This window comes from Plecotus auritus (assembly GCF_963455305.1).
Source record: "Plecotus auritus genome assembly, chromosome: 6".
Lineage (NCBI taxonomy): Eukaryota > Metazoa > Chordata > Mammalia > Chiroptera > Vespertilionidae > Plecotus > Plecotus auritus.
The window spans coordinates 126,215,872-126,237,363 of record NC_137773.1 but is presented as its reverse complement, the minus strand read 5'-3'; the positions used below and the strand labels follow the sequence as shown (position 1 = coordinate 126,237,363).

Below are 21,492 nucleotides of genomic sequence, written 5' to 3'. Positions count from 1 at the left end.
CGTGCACTGGAAAGCCTCCTGCCTCCTCCGCAGCACTTCGCTGCAGCGCTTGCCTTCCCTGACTTCTGGGGAGTGGCACCCTCTTGGCGAGCAGTCTTCTCCAGAGAAACATTCTGTCTCTAAGTGCCCTGTATACACTTCCTCATGAAACAATCCTTGCTGAGTGATCTGTAAAGCGACACCTTCTTCTCTCAAAAGGACAAAAGCTCCAGTAAAGAGGTGTGCTTGAACAAGGGGAAAAGTCCCCAACTCATATTCTTCTACATGCAAAGGCCTCCCAAAGCCTGGTGAATCTGGGGTGGCCAGGATGGGTGGGGACTCCAGGAAATGGTCAGCTCACTAGACTCACTTGTTTTCAAAGGGTTTTGATTTTAAAAAACTCCAGGTCACTAAGGTATATTGTCCTGCCTGGTTCTATGTGTTGATGTCTTCAGACTTGGAATAAGACCCAGAATCTCAACTTGCCAAGTTTGCAGAAGGCTTACAAATTGCTAAGTGAGATTAGCGTGCAACCAGATTGGGATAAGATAAAAAAAAAACTAACAACCAGTCAAAGGCCAATAGGATGCAAGTTAATACCTGTAAGTTAAAACTTGGGGGGGAAATCAGCTTTAGGGCTACTATTGGAAAAGCCCTGGCTGGCTGTATACAGACTACATATGAAAAGATCTCTGGAGGCAGCAAATTGGTGATTCACAGGCTAAATATGACCAGCAGACCACATTTTAATTTTAAATTTTTTTATTTTTTTAAATATATTTTTATTTATTTCAGACAGGGAGAGAGAAGGAGAGAGAAATAGAAACATCAATGATGAGAATCATTGATGAGCTACCTCCTGCACACCCCTTACTGGGGATCAAGCCCGCAACCCAGGCATGTGCTTTTAACTGGAATGGAACCTGGGACCCTTCAGTCCGCAGGCCAACGCCCTATGCATTGGGCCAAACCAGACCACATTTTTAAATGCACAAAGCTTCTTAAAAATTTGAAATTCAGTAAGATTTGATTGGTTGAGCTCTCTGCAGTTTACCACCATTCCCATCCCTTCCTGCCACACCCCACAGCTTCTGACATTTACCTGCCTGGCCCCTGCAGGGATTCTTGTTTGCAATCTCTTACTTAGAGGTTTCAATCAATTACTATCTCCATAGGAGTCAACTGTTGTTATGGTTACCTAAACATGATTATGCGGTCTCAGATGTGTTCAATAAAGGATAATGTGGAGAACAAAGGGAGATTGTGTTTTTACCAGACTTGGCTCTGCTCTGGCTTTTTGGCTTTTCAGAGGGACATTTACAAATAGCCAGGGAATGATGGTGTGGGTCTGACTCCAAGACACATCCCATGAAGGATGGTTGCAAAGAAAAGAAGACTCTTGCTGAAACCGGTTTGGCTCAATGGATAGAGCGTCAGCCTGCGGACTGAAAGGTCCCAGGTTGGATTCTGGTCAAGGGCATGTACCTTGGTTGCGGGCACGTCCCCAGTAGAGGGGGTGTGCAGGAGGCAGCTGATCGATGTTTCTAACTCTCTATCCCTCTCCCTTCCTCTCTATAAAAAATCAATAAAATATATTTTTTTTAAAAAAAAAAAAGAAGACTCTTGAATTGCTGCCCTTCTCTCTAACTCCCTAACCTAACTGTGGTCGGCAGTTAGACAGATATGAGCAGAGCAAGGACGATGGGCAAGGTACAGAAACTCCCCAGGGCAGAAAGCCCCAGATGCCGAGCAAGGGACAAAACTGGGAAAACAAAAACCTCACCCCCAGGGTAACCTGTCCTCCCCTAGCATATCAGTGGTCATGTGGTTTGGACCCTTGACCTTTTCCTCCCTAAAGATAACATTTCGGCTTCAGTTATATTTCAGCTTCAGGCCCAGAAAAGCAGCAAAATCAGACAAGTGATGCTGTGGCTGCCTCAGGACCAGCTGCATTGACTAATGACCCCTGCCCTGGCACCGGCCAATCAGTGGAGATCACAACCCTGAAAGAGCACACCTTGGAAGCTGATGAATATACTTTTGGGACCCTCCCCTGGACCTCCCCTAAGATTTCCACCTGCAAGAGAAAGAGAAATATGCTCTGGATGAAGGACCCAGTGCACACTCTCCCCCAGGGGAGCACGCCCATGCCATTCCCTCCTCCTTCTTCCTTCTAAGGGACCCCATGAGACTTGCAATCAGGGGAGCAATGAGCAGCAGCAGCTTGTCCGGGGCTAACCTCTTGACCCCTTTGCTCTGACTTCTCAGTGAGCCTGAGCAGCCCAGCCGAGGCTCTCCCCTTACTCCTATGCACCTTCCTTGTTTCTCTGTCCTAAGTGTATTTTTGCTGTGGCCAACAAATTCCTACTTACTTTGCTGCACTTTGTGTCTTGACTGAAATCTTTCCTTCAAGGGGACACGGTCTTGTGGTCTTGCCGGTAACAAAACCACTGCAATCTCACCCTTGAGACTCTGCCACAACTTCCCCTTCCAATCCAGAATCTCCCTCTCTCCACTCACCTGCCTCACACCCAGTTCATTTCAGCATTGTACCTCCTAAGTATTCCTGAATCTGCACACTTCTGCCTCTCTCTACTCCTAACCACCACCATGAGTACCTGGGCCAATTGCCTACCTAGAGAAATTTCAACAACCATACTTTTCCCTCTCCGATGCGTTTTCCAAGCCGCACACCGCAATCTTTTTTTAAACGCAAGAGTAGTGTTTTTTTCCCTTGTCACCTGTGTTCCCACACGTTGGTCTCCATATGCCTAATTCCCACCTCAGACCCTTTTCTCTGGCAGATCTCCATCCCTGGAATACTTCTCCCCGATCTTACCAGGGGTTGCCTCCTTTCAACATGAAACATCTCACCTCAAATGTTGGCCCTTTAAGAGGTCTTTCTCCATCACTCTGGCACTGCTTTCTACTGCATTTTTCTAGTTTTTTCCTAGCATCTTTTATCAGTGCCTGGCGTGCTTTATCTGTTTGTTAACATGTTTGGTGTCTGTCTCCTCCGCTAGGATGCAATTCCTAGGTGGGGATTCCACTTGTTTTGTTCAAGGCTGAATCCCCATTGCACAGAATAAATACATATGGACTAGCTCTGTAAAAAACTATCAAATTCATGGAGACAGAAAGGCAGATTGTGGTTTCAAGGCAGGGAGAGGGCGGGTGGAGAATGGAGAGTTACAGGTACAGAGTTTCAGTTTTGCAACATGAAAAAAGTAGGAGATGAATGGTGATGATGGTAGCACACCGATGTGAATATATTAATGACACTGAACTGTACATTTAAAAGTGGTTAAGATGGTAAATTTAAATTATGTATATTTTACTTCAATTAAAATCTGCATTGCTCTGAAGGTCAAGATCAAGACTGAATTTGTTCTGTGGGATCCAGCAGCTCTGCCCTCCTATGTCCAGCTCCTCACCTCCATGGGCTCTTCGCTGCAGCCAACCCAACTACCTTCTACCTTCTCTGCAGCATCTGCCTCCTTCCACCTGGGGAGCTGTGCCTCCTTTTCCTGGGACAGACAGGTCTTCACACAGCCAGCTCTTTCTCCTCGCTCGGCTCTCAGGCCAGTGACTCCTCATCTGAAGGTGACCTTCACTCTATTGTCCTTTCCTATTTTCTTCATGGCACTAGCCGAAGATAATTTATTTCCTCATGTGTTGTCAGCCTCCCTCCCAGCATTTTAAGTTACGTTAGTTAGGGATACTATGTGTTGTTCACTGTGCTTTCCCAGGTGTCGAGAGGAGCATCAGCATCCACTAGGCATTCGGACAGTTGCCGGGTAACAATGAATAAAACATCCCCTGAAGGTAGCGACTACTATTCCCATTTCACAGGTAGGAAAATGGAGGCCCAGAGAAGTTTTGTCACCTGCCCAAGATCCCATAGCTTATAGGGGCAGAGCTAGAATTTAAAAACAGGTTTGGCTCCAATCCGTGTCCTTGGTGCCCCAGCGCTTCTCTCTGTTCTTCTCCCTGTCCCACTCCTGCGAGCTCCATCATCTGCGCCAGACTCCTTGAAAAACCCATGCATCTTGTCACAGAAGCCAAAGCAGCAAATGCTTTAGCCTGTTGCACACACACATGTACACACACAGATTTGCACACTCATAAACATGTGCAGATATACACATACACAAATCAAAGACAGCTCTTTTTTCCTAATATAAAATTAACCTCATTCATCCAGATTGTTGACAAAATATAACAGAATGAATACAGCTATTCCAATAATCAAGTGACAATAATTAGGCCACGGTTAAAGAAAACACTTATTCGTTTATTTGTTCATTCACACACCTATTATTTATTGTGCTCTGGGGATTCCAGTGGATGAGGAAAAACAGGCCAGGTGGAACCACACACCCATTTGGCTAAAGCAGGTGCTGTATTTCAGTGCTTCTGAAAGGACCACCTGCACTCACTCTCCCATGAGCGCCTTTCTATCCCTACTTTACAGATGAGAAAGCAAGCACAGCCCTAGCCAGTTTGGCTCAATGGACAGAGCGTCAGCCTGAGGACTAAAGAGTCCCGAGTTTGGCTGAAACCGGTTTGGCTCAGTGGATAGAGCGTCGGCCTGCGGACTGAAAGGGCCCAGGTTCTATTCCAGTCAAGGGCATGTACCTTGGTTGCGGGCATGTCCCCAGTAGGGGGTGTGCAGGAGGCAGCTGATCGATGTTTCTCTCTCATCGATGTTTCTAACTCTCTATCCCTCTCCCTTCCTCTCTGTAAAAAATCAATGAAATATATTTTAAAAATAAAGAGTCCCGAGTTTGATTCCGGTCAAGGGCACATGCCTGGGTTGCAGGCTCGATCCCCAGTGTGGGGCGTGCAGGAGGCATTTGATATTCTCTCTCATCATTGATGTTTCTATCTCTCTCTTCCTCTCTGAAATCAATAAAAAATATTTTTTTAAAAAAATAAAAGAATGCAAGCACAGATAGGTTGAATTGATGGAGGCCACACAGCTAAGCTGCAGCAAGAATTCAGCTGTAACTCCCAAACCCACTCACTTAACTCCTCAGTGTTATATATTTCATTCTTGACCATTTTTACGTTCCTCCCCCAGGATGGAATAGGAAGAGCCTTGCTTGCTACTCAAAGTGTGGCTTGTGAGTCAGCATCATCAGCATCACCTGGAGGCTTATTAGAAATGCAAATTCTTGGATTTCACCCAGACCTATTGTATTGAAACCTGTTTTTTAATAAGACCCCAGGTCATTTGTGTGCACATGAAAGTTTGAGAAGCATACTCCAGATCACTGGTGAGGTCAAACACAGAAAGCAGAGTAAATTTTGTATCTCCCAACAATTTTCTAAAGAGTTTTCCTTCTTAGCATCCTTATTTTTGGACTGAAAAACTCAAGCTCACCAAGAGTGATGTAATAAACCCTAGTGTCTGCTGCCACCTTGTGGTGAGAAGTTTAACCCAGCCAGAATTGGCTCTTTTCCATTAAATAAAGGGGGAAATGTTGAAAGGGAGGGGTGGACCAGGTACTCAACTTTTTCGGCCATGTGCTTTGAGAGACCACGAAAAATTCCAGGGTATAATAAAATAGTCCTTGGGGTGTGCTGTGAGAAGGCCAGATAACAACCTGCCTTTTCACGTGTGTCCCTGGGACTGAATATCAGCAACTCTGAGAGATTTAACAAAAGCTGGATCATTGGTATTGCTCCTATAGCTTCTTTCCTCTTTGGAATTCAGCATGCACAGCTGAATGTGATAATCATCACCAACCCAAATGGCTGGCTGTGGTTAAATAATCAGGTCAGCATTGACCTTGCCCAGGAAGCTGCAACACATTCCACGAAGTGAAAAGAAATGTCCCACCACTTTGCCAAATGCATCATTGGGACCTGGGTGAAATGATGACCAAAGCGAGTCCCATGGGTGATGTCTCTAACACCTGGAAGGGAATAAAAAAGAGATTTCAAAAATCTGCATATTTTATCCCAAGCAGCCCAGAAGTTAAAACTGCCTCAGTCCCTGAATAATTTTGTTTTGAAGTTTTTGAGCTCAAGCAATCTCAAACAGCGACTGCAGGTGAGACTGACAGCAATGGACCGCCCTCAACTCCATCGACCGGAGTCAGTTAAGTTCAGTTATGGAAGAGTTGGCCAGTACAGAAGGTTTCAGCAACCTCGAGGGAAAAACAGCTCATTCAAAAGGAAGGGGATTGAAAGGTAGGAAATTGGGACTCACTTTCTTTTTCACTGAGTGAGATTCTTTGGATTTTGCATTAAACAGTATTCTGTGACATTAGAAAAGGTAGCGTCTCTTTTTAGCATTGCATTTGGAAATGAAGGCTCTGTGTGGGCTGGGAGGAAAGGGCCCTGCATTTACACACTGATCAGGAAGCCTCATTTTGTGATCAGCAGAGTCTTTGCTATAGTGGAGAAAAGCTTTCCTTCCACCTGAATTTGAGTTTTAATGTGGCATATGACACCCAAGTGAGCACTGGGTGGTACTTTCAGCCTCGGGATTTTAAACATCGCACATCCCATGCAGATAGCAGTATTCTGAACACTCAGTAGAACATCCCTCAAGATGAGTCAATGACTCTGTTCCTTCTCCAAGCAATTCTGCTGCTGAAATAGGTACTGATTATACCTCATTTATGTGCATGCTCTTTAATGTAACCTAAAAATTGTCTCCCACCTCATATTTCTTGCCAATGGCAAAACCATAAACACAGGCATGAAATATTCCAAACACAATACATTTTAATTTGGAAAGTCAGTTAGATAATTTATTTTCCATTTCTTTTGGCTTCTTTCTTACCAGTTCGTTAGCAATAGCTCTGATAAGCAGAAATCAGGTGTTTCATGAAGCCAAAAGCATCAAAGACTAAACTTTTGAACTTTCGTGGATAAAATAAAATTTTGCAGAGATTTCCACTTTTAAGAAGAAATAGGGGTTGAAGCAATACCAGTTCTACTCCTAGGCCCTGAAGCAAAATCACCTTTGTTAATTGTTATAGATTGGGAGCAGGGGTGGGGAGTGATGGGAGTGGGAGACACATGGGCTTTTTACCTGAGGGGTGGCTTTCAATGTTCCTGGACCTCCTAAAACGTATTTTCATTGTTTTGTGTTGTGCATGTGTGTATTTATGGTAGTTGAAAAAGATGGCTGTATTAAAAGATTCTCAGAGGTGTCTTGGGAGATTAATCCTAGCACATATATGGCTTTTGGGTGAGTTAGAACATGACACTCCCTCCTCAGGACACTTTACTGCCATCTGCTAGAAAGTTGATAGAGTAACTATACACAACTAACTATAATGACTAAATATGAACAGCACCCCCTAGAGATTGTGTGTGTTAACTGGCCAAACTCATCTAACCCAGGAGGTATCTCTCCTTGCCTTTTACATTTTCCCACACAGATCTGATCCACTTGGTACTAAAAGCTATCGATTATTGAATGTTTTATTAGGTTCCAAGTACATATGTTACTTCCTTTAATTCGCACATTCCTGAGAATAGTATAGCAATTTGGAAATAAGAAAACTGAAGCTTATAGAGTTAAATAACATGCCCAAGATCACACAGCTAGGAAGTGTGGTGCTGGGTTGAACAAGACCCTTTAACTCTGGTTCCTGGGCTCTGACTGGCGTGCTGCCCATGTATAACAGAGAAACTAACTAATTTAGGTCCAGTTCTGAGCAGGGTTCTCTGGAGTGTGGTATGTGTGCTGCTGGGGACATGAGATATTTCAGGTAGTATTTGAAGGACATTTTAATGGTTATGAATTTATTTTACATCCACATTAGAAATATACATTACATGTATTATCTATAATAATAAAAGCATAATATGCTAATTAGCTGGGATGAAGCCGGGACTGCAGCCACAGAATCAAGGCAGCCACTGCGGGTGCAAGGGAGGGATCCAGGCAGCCACCTGCAGCTGCGAGGGAGGATCGAGGCAGCTGCGGCTGCGAAGGCCTACTCTTGCATGAATTTCATGCATCGGGCCTCTAGTCTACACTAATAAAAGAGAAATATGTAAATTGACCATCACTTGCTGATGCCCCCAACCAATCAGGAGTGAGTATGCAAATTAGCGGGACAAAGATGGCAGTGGCCACGGAGCCTGCCAGAGTGGGCGGGAGGCTTGGGTTGCCCCTGGTGACAGAGGAAGCTAAGCTTCCTGCCTGCCCAGGCCAGCCGCCGAAGGGGCCTGTGGGCAGTGGCTACAGAGCAGGCCTGAGCACGCGGGAGGCTTGGGTCACCCAGGCCAGCCGCCAAGGGAGAGGCCTGCAAACGGCCCTCAGCCCCTCACCCAGGCTGGCCATGCCACCATCGGGGTGAGGGTCCCACTGGGTGGTGTGGCCCAGCCTGCAAACAGCCATCAGCCCCTCACCCAGGCTGGCCAGGCACCCCAGCTGGGACCCCCACCCTGAAGGGGGTGTGGCCAGCCTGAAAACGGCCCTCAGCCCCTTACCCAGGTTGATCATGCCCCCATGGGGTGAGGGTCCCTGCTGGGGGGTGTGGCCAGCCTACAAACAGCCATTAGCTCCTCATCCAGGCTGGCCAGGCACCCCAGCGGGGACCCCCACCCTGAAGGGGGTGTGGCCAGCCTGAAAACGGGCCTCAGCCTCTCACCCAGGCTGGCCACGCCCCCCCTCCAGCAGGGAACCTCACCCCATGGGGGCATGGCTGGCCTGAAAACTGCCCCAGCCCCTCACCCAGGCCAGCACCATCCCCAGTGGGGACCACCACCCCAATGGGGGCGTGGCTGGCCTGCAAACCACCACAGACCCCTCACCCAGGCTGCCCCACACCCCAAGGGAACCCCCACCCTGATCCAGGACACCCTTCAGGGCAAACCCACCAGCCCCCACCCGTGCACCAGGCCTCTATCTATACTAATAAAAGGGCAATATGCTAATTAGAATGGGAGACCTTTCAGGAGACCTTCCGGACATTCTTCTGGACAAAGCCATGGTGGCGGGGCCGAGGTAGAGGCGGTTAGGTGCCAAGAGGGGTGGGCAGTTGTGGGTGATCAGGCCAGTTGAGGGGGGCCGTTGGGGGTGATCAGGCTGTTGGGGGGGCAGTTGGGGGTGAGCAGGCCAGCAAGGAGGGCAGGTGGGGGTGAGCAGGCTGGCAGGGGGGGGTAGTTGGGGGTGAGCAGGCTGGCAGGGGGGCAGTTGGGGACAAGCAGGCCGGCGTGGGGGGGCAGTTGGGGGTGAGCAGGCTGGCAGGCAGAGTGGTTAGGGGCAATCAGGCAGGCAGGCAGGTGAGCGGTTAGGAGCCAGCAGTCCCGGATTGTGAGAGGGATGTCCCAGATTGGAGAGGGTGCAGGCCGGGCTGAGGGACACTTCCCCCTGTGCACGAATTTCATGCACCGGGCCACTAGTCCTATATAATAAAAGCCTAATATGCAAATTGTCCCCTTGACCAGGAGTTTGACCAGGAGTTCGACCAGGGGATGGGCTCAGCCAGCCAATCGTCCACAGTCCCTAACCCGGCCAGCCCCGCCCTGGCTGGCGGCAGTGGCAGGCAGCTGGGGAAAGGGAGGCCCTGGCCAGCAGCTGGCAGCCACTAGGGACCCTACCTATGCACGCATCTTGTGCACTGGGCCTCTAGTACATCTATATATATAAAAGCTTAAGTGACCAAATGAACAAACAACCGGTCAATGGGTTGCTATGATGCACACTGACCACCAGGGGACAGACACTCAATGCAGGAGCTGCCCCCTGCTGGTCAGTGCACTCCCACAGCAGAAGTGCTGCTCAGATGACTAACTGGTGCCAGACGCCGGGCTCACAGCTGGCGGGCTCACGGCTGGCGAGCACTGCTGCAGCAGCGTGAGCCTCTCCCACCTCCACAGCAGCACTACTGAGCAGCAGCAGCAGTAGGCCAATGGGGCCAGTATGAGTAGAAGTGGCACGGTGCCTGGCCCAGGTTCGGGCTCCTCCCCCGCCACCTGCCACTTCGGACACTACTACATCCCTCAGGAGATGTCAGACTGCTGGTTTCAGCCCAATACTCACAGGCCATGCCAGAAACCAGCAGTCTGACATCCTCCGAGGGGTTCTGGATTGCAAGAGGTCGCAGGCCAGGCTGAGGGACCCCACAGGTGCATGAATCCGTGCACCGGCCCTCTAGTATAACATAATATAAAACCTGGAATTTTACCCAAAGAAATGAAATTTTATGTTCACACCAAAACCTATACACAATGTTATAGCAGCTTTATTGATAATAGCCCCAAATTGGAAACAACCCAAATATCTTCCAGTGAATGAATAGTTGACAAAGTAAATAGTCATGGTATAGTCACATCATAGAATGTTACTCAACAATAAAAAGGAACAACTTATTGATATATACAACAATGTGGATAAATCTCTAGAGAAATATGCTGACTGACAAAAGTAAATCCCAAATGGTTATATACTGTATGAATTGATTTATATAACATTCTCGGAAAAACATAAAGTATATGCATGAAGGCCAGCTTAGTGGTTGCCAGAGGCTAAGGAAAATGTGAGGTGAGTGGGAAGTGGGAGTGGTTATAAAACATGAAAATCCTGCCCTAGCCGGTTTGGCTTAGTGAATAGAGCATTGGCCTGCGGACTGAAGGGTCCCAGGTTCGATTCCGGCCAAGGGCACATGCCTGGGTTGCGGGCTCAATCCCTAGAAAGGGGCGCGCAAGAGGCAGCTTATCAATGATTCTCATCATTGATGTTTCTATCTCTCTATCCCTCTCCCTTCCTCTCTAAAATCAATAAAAATATTTTTTTAAAAAAATAAAAAATAAATAAAATAAAACATGAGGATCCTGGCTGTGATAGACATGCTCTGTATCTTGATAGAATCAATGTCAACATGCTGGTCGTGATAATGCATCATAGTTTTGCAAAAGGGGGAAACTGGGTAAAGAGTACAAGAGAATTTCTTTTTTAAAAATAGGCTTAAATATTATCTCTTATAACTGCATGTGAAACTACAATTATCTAAAAATAAAAAGCTTGCCGAAAACAGTTTGGCTCAGTGGATAGAGCGTCGGCCTGTGGACTGAAGGGTCCCAGGTTCGATTCCGGTCAAGGGCATGTACCTTGGTTGCGGGCACATCCCTAGTAGGGGGTGTGCAGGAGGCGGCTGATTGATGTTTCTCTCTCATCGATGTTTCTAACTCTCTATCCCTCTCCCTTCCTCTCTGTAAAAAAATCAATAAAATATAAAATAAATAAATAAATAAAAATAAAAAGCTTAATTTTTTAAAATCCATGAGATTTTATGAATAGTATTGCTTTGGGTGAGACTAACAAAAAAACCATTAACTGAGGGAGAATATTAGGTAAATGCTGGTGTCCAGGAGGGTGGTGTGTTCTCTCTAGCACAGAGGTTAACAACACAGACCTTGGGATCAGTGCCTGAGCAGAAGTCATCTAATCTTCCCAAGCTTCAATTTCATTTGTAAAAGGTAGGTGGCCATATGAGGGTTAAATTATGTAACACACAGGGGAAAAGTAGAATGTTTAGCACATAGAAAGCTATTAAGAAATTGTATCTACTTTTATTACTAAAATATGTCCACGTGATGAAGATGGTATATGACTAGTTGGAATTTTGGAACTATGTGTTCAGAATTCTTCTCTCTAAATGAATGTTCTATGTAAATGCAGCATTTGTGGAACTTTGGAGACTATATTCTTTATTGACTGGCAGACTTTCATATCTCACCACTGTAGCCTTAGAACAACCATATCCAGTAAAAACTGTCTCACACCATCACTGAAATAAGACTGTCAGTTTGCCAATATGAGGTAATACATTCTAACAGTCACACACCAGGATTAAAATCTGCATTTGTGCCTAGTTAATTATTTTACCCACTCTGTATCTGTTTACTCATTAGTAAAAAGAAGATAATCGCATAACCTGCCTGCTATGAGGATTCAGTGAGGTCGTGGCCAGAACGCACTACTACAGTTTGGTGACAAGACACCAAGCTGTTGCTTTGGCTCATTTTTCTGTGATTTGATTTTTGGAATTGTGTAGTTTGTTCACATTTCCCACTTGGATTTTAATGATTTCAATGGCCTGCTTTTAACTTTTCAATTCCCTTAATACAAATTATTTTTATTTTGATTAGATGGCATAGAGCTGTGTCTCCCAACTTGGTAAAACAAAATGTATTGGTCCCCAAAGAGGAATCATCTAGTGGTAGTGACATGGAATTTCATGAAAGCCAGCAAAGTCAGAAAAAAAGTGTGATGAAGAAAGTGAAGACCTTCATCGGGAAGATGCTGTCATCCTGGCACAGACACAAGCCAGCTGGTTCGGGCGCCACCAGCCCTCAGGAAGCCCTCCTTCCCCACCCACAGAGCCTTCTTCCTGGAGGTGCCCAGGAGCTTCCGCCGCCCAGGCTCCTCTCCACACGGAGGACGAGAAAACTCTCACAAAACGGTAATCATGGGCACTGCCTGGTTAGGTGTCGAGGCCAAGAGGAGTAATGAAATTGGGATGGATTTTCTTGCTACCCAAAGTATGGCATGTCCTGGGAGCTTGTCTGAAATGCAGACTCCCAGGCCCCACCCTGTTCTACTGAGTCAGTATCTGCTTTTTAGAAAGATCCCCAAGTAACTCTAGGATGTAAATACATGTTGAAAAACTCTGAATTAGATTGCCTTTCAGGTACCTCCCAGTCCAACTGATCAGTGAGTTAGTCAGTTTATAGCCACTTTTTATTTAAATATACGTATATGCACACATAGATGAGTATATGCACACATAGGGACATAGATGTATATGTGCATGCATAGGCACATATGTGAGTATATGCATATACACATACAGATATACACTGAGTGGCCAGATTATTATGATCTCTGAACGCATAATAATCTGGCCACTCAGTGTATATCCTATAATAAAAGGCTAATATGTAAATTGTCCCCTCGACCAGGAGTTCGACCAGCAGGCAGGCCGGTCAACTGCCCATGTCCCCTCCCCCTGGCCAGGCTGGCCAGACCCCACCCATGCACGAATTCATGCACTGGGCCTCATACACACACACACACACACACACACACACACACTGAGTGGTAATATATATATATATATATATATATATATATATATATATATATAGTGAGTGGCCAGATTATTATGCGTTCAGAGATCATAATAATCTGGCCACTCAGTGTATTAGGAAATCAAACTAAAGTGGGATTTGGGGTTTTGTTTCTAGAGAAAGTAGTGATGCAGTCTTTCAAATGGCTAATTCCAACAGTAGAGAATGTGGTGAGAATTCTATGAATAAAAGGTATGATTGATAAGTCAAAAAGGACATTTTATGTTATTGTGTCTACTCCCCATGTACTTTATGTAAGAATTGACATTTGAAAGAAAACATTGTCTTTTTTGCAAAGTAGTAATGCTGTTTTAGGGGGTCCTATGATTGATAGCTAACAATACTACTAATATTTGCATTCTCCTTTGTAGATCTTAAAAATTAATAGACCTTATTTTTCAGAGTAGTTTTAGATTTACTGGAAAAAATTAGCAGAAAATAAGAGAGTTGTTTCCATTCCCGCCCCCCCCCCCTCACCCCATCCTCACAATTGATGAGCTAATATTGATATATTATTAAACCAAACTAAAATCCATAGTTTGCATTAAGGTTCACTCTATGCCCTGCCCAGCTCTGTGGGTTTGAAACCCCATCATGTTGCGTCACGCATCCACCATTACAGCCGTATCCAGAATAGCTCCAGTGCCCTAAGAGCCTCTTAGCTTTTCAGGGTCCTTTACAGCCTAGCACCAGGAAACATGCAGCCCTTGGGTACCTGTAGGGAATCCACACATACGTTCCCATTTCACACAGTGAAAAGGCCGAAAAGCTGCTGGGTACTTGTTCTAGGAAGAAAACAACTGATGGCTTCTAGTTGACTGGCTGTCCTTTCAAACAAACATTCTGGAAAAAGCAGTCAGTAACCCAAGCATCCGAGCATCTAGCAGTCACCTGGTACTGACCGACCTGTCAGTTCTTGTTGAAAACAACAAAGAGGGCATGCTCTACAGTGATGGAGCTGCAGGTGGAGAGTCCCGCAGGAAACAGAGCCCCAGGTTCCTTTTCCTCCTCTGTGTGCATCAGCTTGTTTTTGTCTTAGTTGAAATAACAGGTCTCTACACTAAGAGTTCTCTAGCAAACATGCTCATCCTTGAGGCTGCAGTTCAAGTATTAACCACCTTGTCTCAGTTGTGGCCCAAACAACATTGCTCTTCCCTGTCGACCCACATAACAGTTTTCAACAAATATCTGCTACATATGTATTACATGTCAGTCACATGTTAGGGATAGAGTAGCAGATAGAACAGACATGATCCCTGCCTCCACAGGGTTACAGTGTAGAGGGACATTCCAACATGACACAATTACATCTGCTGCAGAGTCGAGTAGAGGGCGCTATGAAAATACGTCATGCCTCAAGTAGGGGAGGGGCTCCAGGAAGGCCTCCTGGAGGAGGAAGGGACAGCTCAGCCATCTGAAGGCCACCTCGAGTCAGATTGGGAGAGAATGGGGAGAAGGGTGTCCCAGGGAGACGAAGAGCACCCAACATCAAGAGAGCACCAGGCATAATTAAGAAATGAGAGCAATCCAGCCAGGACGAGGTGGCAAGGGTATTATAAACCCAGTTAAGAATTTTTTATACCCAAGGGTGATAACAAACCACAAAATACTTGCAAACTGCGGATTTACATAATCTGATTTGCATTTTTTAAAGATAGCTCAGGCTGCAGAGTGGAGACTGGGCTGGAGGAGGGCAGGAGCCAATGCAGAAGGAGCAGGAAACAGGCTCTTACATTTAGGAAGGGACGACAGTGGCCTGGCTGGTCCCGGCAGTGGGGAGGGAAGAGCTGGGCAGTGGAGGGTTGGGGAGAGGGACGCTTCTCCGGTTGAGCACCTACTTTGAAAGTGGAGCCCCCCCTTCACTGAGATTAGGGGCCATGGCTTCCAGAGAGGTCCTTGTCTACAGCCCTCAGTGGGAAGAGATGACTTTATGTGCAGCACACAGTAAAAATGCTGAAAAAGAGCTAAGTGCAAACACCTGTCGATCCCTTTACACCAAGGAAAAGTCTAATTTTCTGCCTTTTTCTCTTTAATAAAAAGTAGAGTAACCTCAAGCTTAGTGCCTTCTGCAGCCAATAATATGGTTTTGCTTTTACCATATTAATGTTAATGCCTATTTATGGTACTGGTTTTTGATTTATGGTAGTTGTGGGGGGCTGTTTCTCTGTTTTCCGCGACCCACACGGAAAAACGACACGTTCCTGAGCAGAGGAGCTGGGGATTAAGAAATTAAAGAAAAAATGAGACCAGACACAGAAATAGAGACAAGCTGGGATCCGGGTGGGAGGCTGTCACTCTGATGGAGGGACAGTCACCCCCACCACAGACAACACAGCACATTTATTAGTTTCCAAAAGGGGGGTTTAAGGTCAAAGGAGTTTTGGGTGTGCCCAGGTCCTATTCATTCCTCATTCCTGGTACAAGCATATCAAGACCTGGGTAAGTCAAGGTCCTATTCATTCCTTATTCCCAGCACATGGATAAAGATAAAAAATCAGTACTGATAACAGTTTCCGCCATTTGGGGAGGCTGTCTCCTGGGGAGGACCATGCCAACCACCTCAGACTCAGCTGACATTAATTTAAAGGTCATCCATGTGCATTCCCAGGGGGCCCTCTACAATAGTGTGTTAAAGTTCCCTTTATAAATACACTAGAGGCTCGGTGCATGAAATTCATGCACAGGGGGCGGGGGTGTGTGTCCCTCAGCCCAGCCTGCACCCTCTCCAATCTCAGACATCCCTCTCACAATCCAGGACTGCTGGCTCCCAACTGCTCGCCTGCCTGCCTTCCTGATTGCCCCTAACCACTTCTGCCTACCAACCTGATCACCTCCACTCCCCTGCCAGCCTGATTGATGCCTGACTGCTCGCTGCCAGCCCAATGGCCCCTAACTGCCCTCCCCTGCCAGCCTCATCGCCCGTAACTGCCCTCCCCTGCAGGCCTGGTCCCCCCCAACTGCCCTCCCCTGCAGGCCTGGTCGCCCCCAACTGCTCTCCCCTGCAGGCCTGGGTCCCCCCCAACTGCCCTTCCCTGCAGGCCTGGTCACCCCCAACTTCCCTCCTCTGCTGGCTGGGTCACCCCTAACTGCCCTCCCCTGCAGGCTTGATTGCCCCCAACTGCCCTCCCTTACAGGCCTGGTCCCTTCCAACTGCACTCCCCTGCTGGCCATCTTGTGGCAGCCATCTTGTGTCCAGGATCTTTGACCACATGGGGGCAGCCATCTTGTGTTGGAGTGATGGTCAGTTTGCATATTACTCTTTTATTAGATAGGATAGAGGCCTGGTGCATGGGTGGGGGCTGGCTGGTTTGCCCTTAAGGGTGTCCTGGATCAGGGTGGGGATTCCCTTGGGGAATGGGGTGGCCTGGGCGAGGGGCCTGTGGTGGTTTGCAGGCCGGCCACGCCCCCCCGGCGACCCAAGCAGAGGCCAGGGCTGGCTGGAAGAAGGTATCTGGGATTTATTTATCTTCTATAATTAAAACTTTGTAGCCTTGAGCGGAGGCCAGGGCAGGCCAGGGCGGGCGGGAAGCTTGGCTTCCTCCATCACCAGGGGCAACCCAAGCCTCCTGCTCACTCCAGCTCCATGGCCGCCGCCATCTTAGTTGGGTTAATTTGCATACTTGCTCTGATTGGCTGTGGGTATAGCGGAGTGATGGTCAATTTGCATGTTTCTCTTTTATTAGATAGGATTTATTGTGTTAAGGATGGGATTGCTATAAAGAAAACAAGAAAGGGTTCGCACGGTTCCTGGATTATGGGGAAACTGCTAGGATGGTATGTGGCTGCCTGAGCCTTGAGCCACATTGCTGAAGAAAAAACTTAAAACTTTGCTTCAACTGACAACAAATATTCAAGGGATCGTCCTACACATCAAAGGTTACTTTTCTAATTTCACAAAGTTAAAGGGAAAAGCAAAGGCAGCAAACTGGTCTCGAAGACAGAGAGGTGACCAGCCACCTTGTCAAGACTGGTTGGTGACCACTGAGATCCCAGCCCAAGCAAAGGCCTGTGTGTGCAAGAGAAGGGTGAGACAGAAAAGCAAATCCAGGTGAAATTGTTAACCCCAAGAAAAAAGCTCCCGAGGCAGCATGGGATGCTGTCTTTTCTAAAGGAAGACTATGTTTACAACTGTGATCATTACGCTTCTTTTCCCCCCTTCACTCTAAGCAGCTCTACAACTAGACGTGGTAGAAGCAGAGACGGAGGAGATAACCCGAGGAAGCACACTGCTCCGGGCCAGAACCACCAGGCGGCTGTCTGTAACATCCCTCCCTGCAGGGCTGCACAAGGTAAAATGCTGAAGCACACTCGCCTGAGGACACGTACAGTCAGTGTCTAGGATGTTGGAAACTCCAGGTTCTCTCCTGCCGCAAGTCCCTCACAAGAAAGCCACCCAATCTCCTGCTTGTGTATCGATTCCAGGAATTTAGGCCCAGAAAACTGGCTAATTGGATCTGATTCCTCCATTTCTGAGCTAAAAATGTTCAGCTTCTATTACAATCTGGGCAACAATGGAGCTTAGAGTTTTACATTGGCGTTTTAACTGTTCAGATATCATGGTAGTATGCTGGCATCTGGCGTGTCGTGCATGCTGCATGGAGAGCAATCCACGAGACAGGCACTGCCCTGCAGACATTCTTTGAGGATGTGCGTGTACATTTGTCCAAGGCAGTAGACGTCAGCCATATGTGGCTTCCAAGATCTGAAATGTGGCCAGTGCAGCTGAGAAACTGAATTTTTAATTTGATTCAATTTCACTTGTAATTAAAATGCAAACAGCCACATGTATAGGAAGTGCAGACAGTGCAACCCTAGACCATCCAGGACTCCCGAGTCCAAAGCTTGTATTTATCTGTAGGTATGGAAATTTGAGCCTAAATTGCTCAGATTATTTTTTAAAATAGCACAAACTATTATTAGTTTAAATATAACATTTACGTAAATCTATGTTCCAGGCCCTAAGTGCTTTAAAAATATCAGCTTCTCAGGTAATTCTTACAACAGCCCTATAAGGTATGGCAGTGTTCTCCTTATTTAGAGATGGCACAGAGATTAATAAGTCAGGCTTCAAACCCAAGAAGACCTGGCTCTATAGAGTCCTTACTCTTAGTTACCATGCTTAGTACTAATTGTATCATCCAATATGGTAGCCAATACCTACATGTGACTATTATTAATAAAATTTAAATTAAATCAAAAGTTCATTTCTTTGATTGCACTAGCTACGTTTCAAGTATTCAACAACCACAAGTGGCTACTGGCGGTTGTATAGGACAGTACAGATAAAGACCATTTCCTGTCCACAGAAAGTTCTATTACATAGCACTGCTCTAAGCCATCACTAGAGTGCAGTATTAGTTTAGAATCTTGCCTCTTTTGTGTGCTAGGTTCATATTTATTTTATTCCTATTAATGTGCTTGTTAATTCCTAGTTCTAGGGCCACAAAGGTGACCCCATGGACATGGTCGTGTTTTGTGGGATTTATAGTTTAATAGAAGAGACAGACATTAAACCATGGCACTGCAGACTAGTGGGATAAGGATAATCATTTGAACAAATGGTGCTGGGATGAGCGGATATGGGGAAAAAGATGAAATTTGATCCCTATCTCACACCATATAAAAAGTTTAGTTCCTGTAGGGTGATAGATATATATGGAAAAGGTAAAACCTTAAAACTTTTTAAGGACACTAAGAATAGCTTCATGATTTCAGTATAGAGAAAGACTTTTTAGAACACATCCCTGACCATAAAAGAAAGATGGAGCCCTGGCCAATGTGGCTCAGTTGGTTGAGGGTCGTCCCATGCACCAAGAGGTCACTAGTTTGATTCCTGGTTAGGGCACATGCCTGGGTTGTGGGCTTGATCCCCAGTAGGGGGCGTGCAGGAGACAGCTGATTTATTTTAAAAAAGGAAAAAGATGGATATATTTGGCTATATGAAAATTAAGAATTACTGTTCATCAAAAAACATTAAATCAAATGTTCTCTACTGGCTGTAGAATGGTTTTGTTTAGCTTTCAGGATGTTCCCCAAAATATATTTGAATTAATTGCCCACATTTAAAAATTAGAATATTTCCAATAAAAAAAATCTGGATTTTCAGCTTTTGTTAGAAAACTAGGAAGATTTGGAAACACTAACCCCCGCCTCCCCCGCCCTCAATTCCTCAGGGCAACAGCAGGAGCCCTGCAGAGGCTGCCCTTTGCTTGAGGCACATTCTCTCCAGTTCACACCAGCCCCAACTGGTTGTTTTACAAAAACTGCCTGGTCCTTCCAGGCATTTGACTTTATCCAGCCAACAGAAATAACTTAGTAATTATGAAGGGTGGTAGGTGCTTAGTAGGAAAAAGTACTGAAGTTTATGTGAGAGAGAAGAGAGTTCAACTATACACAGGCGGGGAAGTTCTGCAAGTGACTTGTGAGCCTGGGCAGGCTGGCCGGGCGGAGTGGTGTGTTCAGCACACTCATTTGTAAACTTCCTCACAGGCGAGGGCTAGGACCCAGATGTGGTCTCATATCTTCCTTTATGCAGGTCTCACAATAGTCCTGATGCTATTTATTAAGAAGAAGAAAGTGAACCCAATTAGACCAAAGAGGGCATATTAGCCAGGAGCCATGACCTAGAAATGATTCCTAATAGCAACACCATTAGAGCAGGTATGTGTAACCAGCACACCAGGGACAAGAGGAAAAGTACCAGGCATGTGGTGAAAAGAACCCAGAGCTTTCTTTTTATGTTTGCAGACATGTCTGCCATGAAAATAAGGAAAACTACAGAAAAAAAGACCAAATTAACAACTGGATCCAGTGATAATGAGCTTTCTGGGCACTGGTCCACAACAGCTCCACCTCACTGTGCTCAGCAGCCGCAAAGGCAATTTCTTCTGCTACGAATGACCTGCTTTTTTCCTGACACTGTATATTCTTTCAGAACCAGGCAATCTCATTCTCTGCACCCTATAGATCTCTTCAAAGACAGCTCTGGGCACAAAGGAGATACATGGGGCGTAGAGAAAAATATGAATATGGTCACCATCTCGACATTTGTTATGTGGCAAATGTTCAGTTTGTAAGAGAATATCAAGGGTGAGAATTCTTACCTAAGCACTGTCACAAAAATAATGTTGGCGCTTTTTTTAATCTGATGTGTTTTTGCATTTTTATGATAGGTTCCATACTCCTCAAAAAAGAGACCACACTTTCCAGCACTTATAAAGAAGAAACACAGCACGAAAAATATCCTCCAAAAACCAGATTTGACAGTAGGAAAGCTTCAAATGCAGGTAGTGGACAAAGGCTTTTACTTTTGTGTTTCAGAAGCAGCAGAAGGCCAGGTTTCACTGGATGTACAGCCCGTTGGACAGCACGACTGTGGGGTGAAATTGATGATTGCGATTAAGAAATAATTTTGGGCCGAAACCGGTTTTGCTCAGTGGATAGAGCGTCGGCCTGCGGACTCAAGGGTCCCGGGTTCGATTCCGGTCAAGGGCATGTACCTTAGTTGCGGGCACATCCCTAGTGGGGGGTGTGCAGGAGGCAGCTGATCGATGTTTCTCTCTCATCGATGTTTCTAGCTCTCTATCCCTCTCCCTCCCCCTCTGTAAAATATCAATAAAATATATTTTAAAAAAAAATCTTTAAAAAAAAAAAAAAAGAAAGAAATAATGTTGGTGGGAGGCATTTTGAAAGTGGCTAAAGGATTGCTAAAGGCACGTTGGATGGTATTGTGTGCCCTAATAAACACTAAGTGAATTCAATGAAAATAAAGGCATGCACATAGGCTTCTTTTGAGAAGAAATGAGATCGTCTTTATCACTGGGTGGTAAATGTATGTTTTCAAGCTGTTTGCTATGACTTGAATTAGAATAATACTTGGGATATGCAAACTGTCCACCAATTCCTGAACTAATCTTCAGGAAAAACAACCATCCCTCAGGTTTGACAGGATTGTCCAACACATGGCTTCACTTCTTTGTATTTATCTGTCATAGGTGGATGACCTCATAGAAACAGTGACTGACAAGTCCATGAAGTTACTGGCCCAAAGGCACGCCGAGCTTCAACAGTGTGAGTTTCTAGGGGACGAAATTATTCAGTCTTCTAAGCAGTTCCAGAGGATTTCCAAGAGAACCATGAGGAAGTATAAACTGAAAAATGTGTGTTTCCCATGTACCTGCTGTTGCTTCTGATTTTGTTCTGGATTGCATAAAAGTTACATTCATACGGATTCTTACCTTTTGGTACATAATCCTGAATAAATCCCTCTAGTGAATGAATCAGTGGGGAGGAGGCATTTTTTATAATATTCTGCCCCATAGTCCTTAAAAAATTACTTTTCAAAAATTAATTTTTAATTCTAAGTTACTATAAGCAAATTTTTGCTTCATAATTCTTACAAATAATGGA

The 21,492-nt window shown here is 45.6% G+C and overlaps 1 protein-coding gene across 1 annotated transcript; it reads left to right on the top strand.

The window, feature by feature from the left end:
* Positions 1–6,052: 6,052 nt before the first annotated feature.
* Positions 6,053–21,275, top strand: LOC308250175 (uncharacterized protein C3orf49; the record flags this gene model as incomplete). The annotated part of the gene is made up of 5 exons (XM_080672531.1): positions 6,053–6,177; positions 12,103–12,416; positions 17,251–17,372; positions 20,256–20,369; positions 21,078–21,275. The coding sequence occupies 5 exons, from the start codon at positions 6,053–6,055 to the stop codon at positions 21,273–21,275; spliced, it is 873 nt and encodes a 290-aa protein (XP_080528657.1).
* Positions 21,276–21,492: the final 217 nt, after the last annotated feature.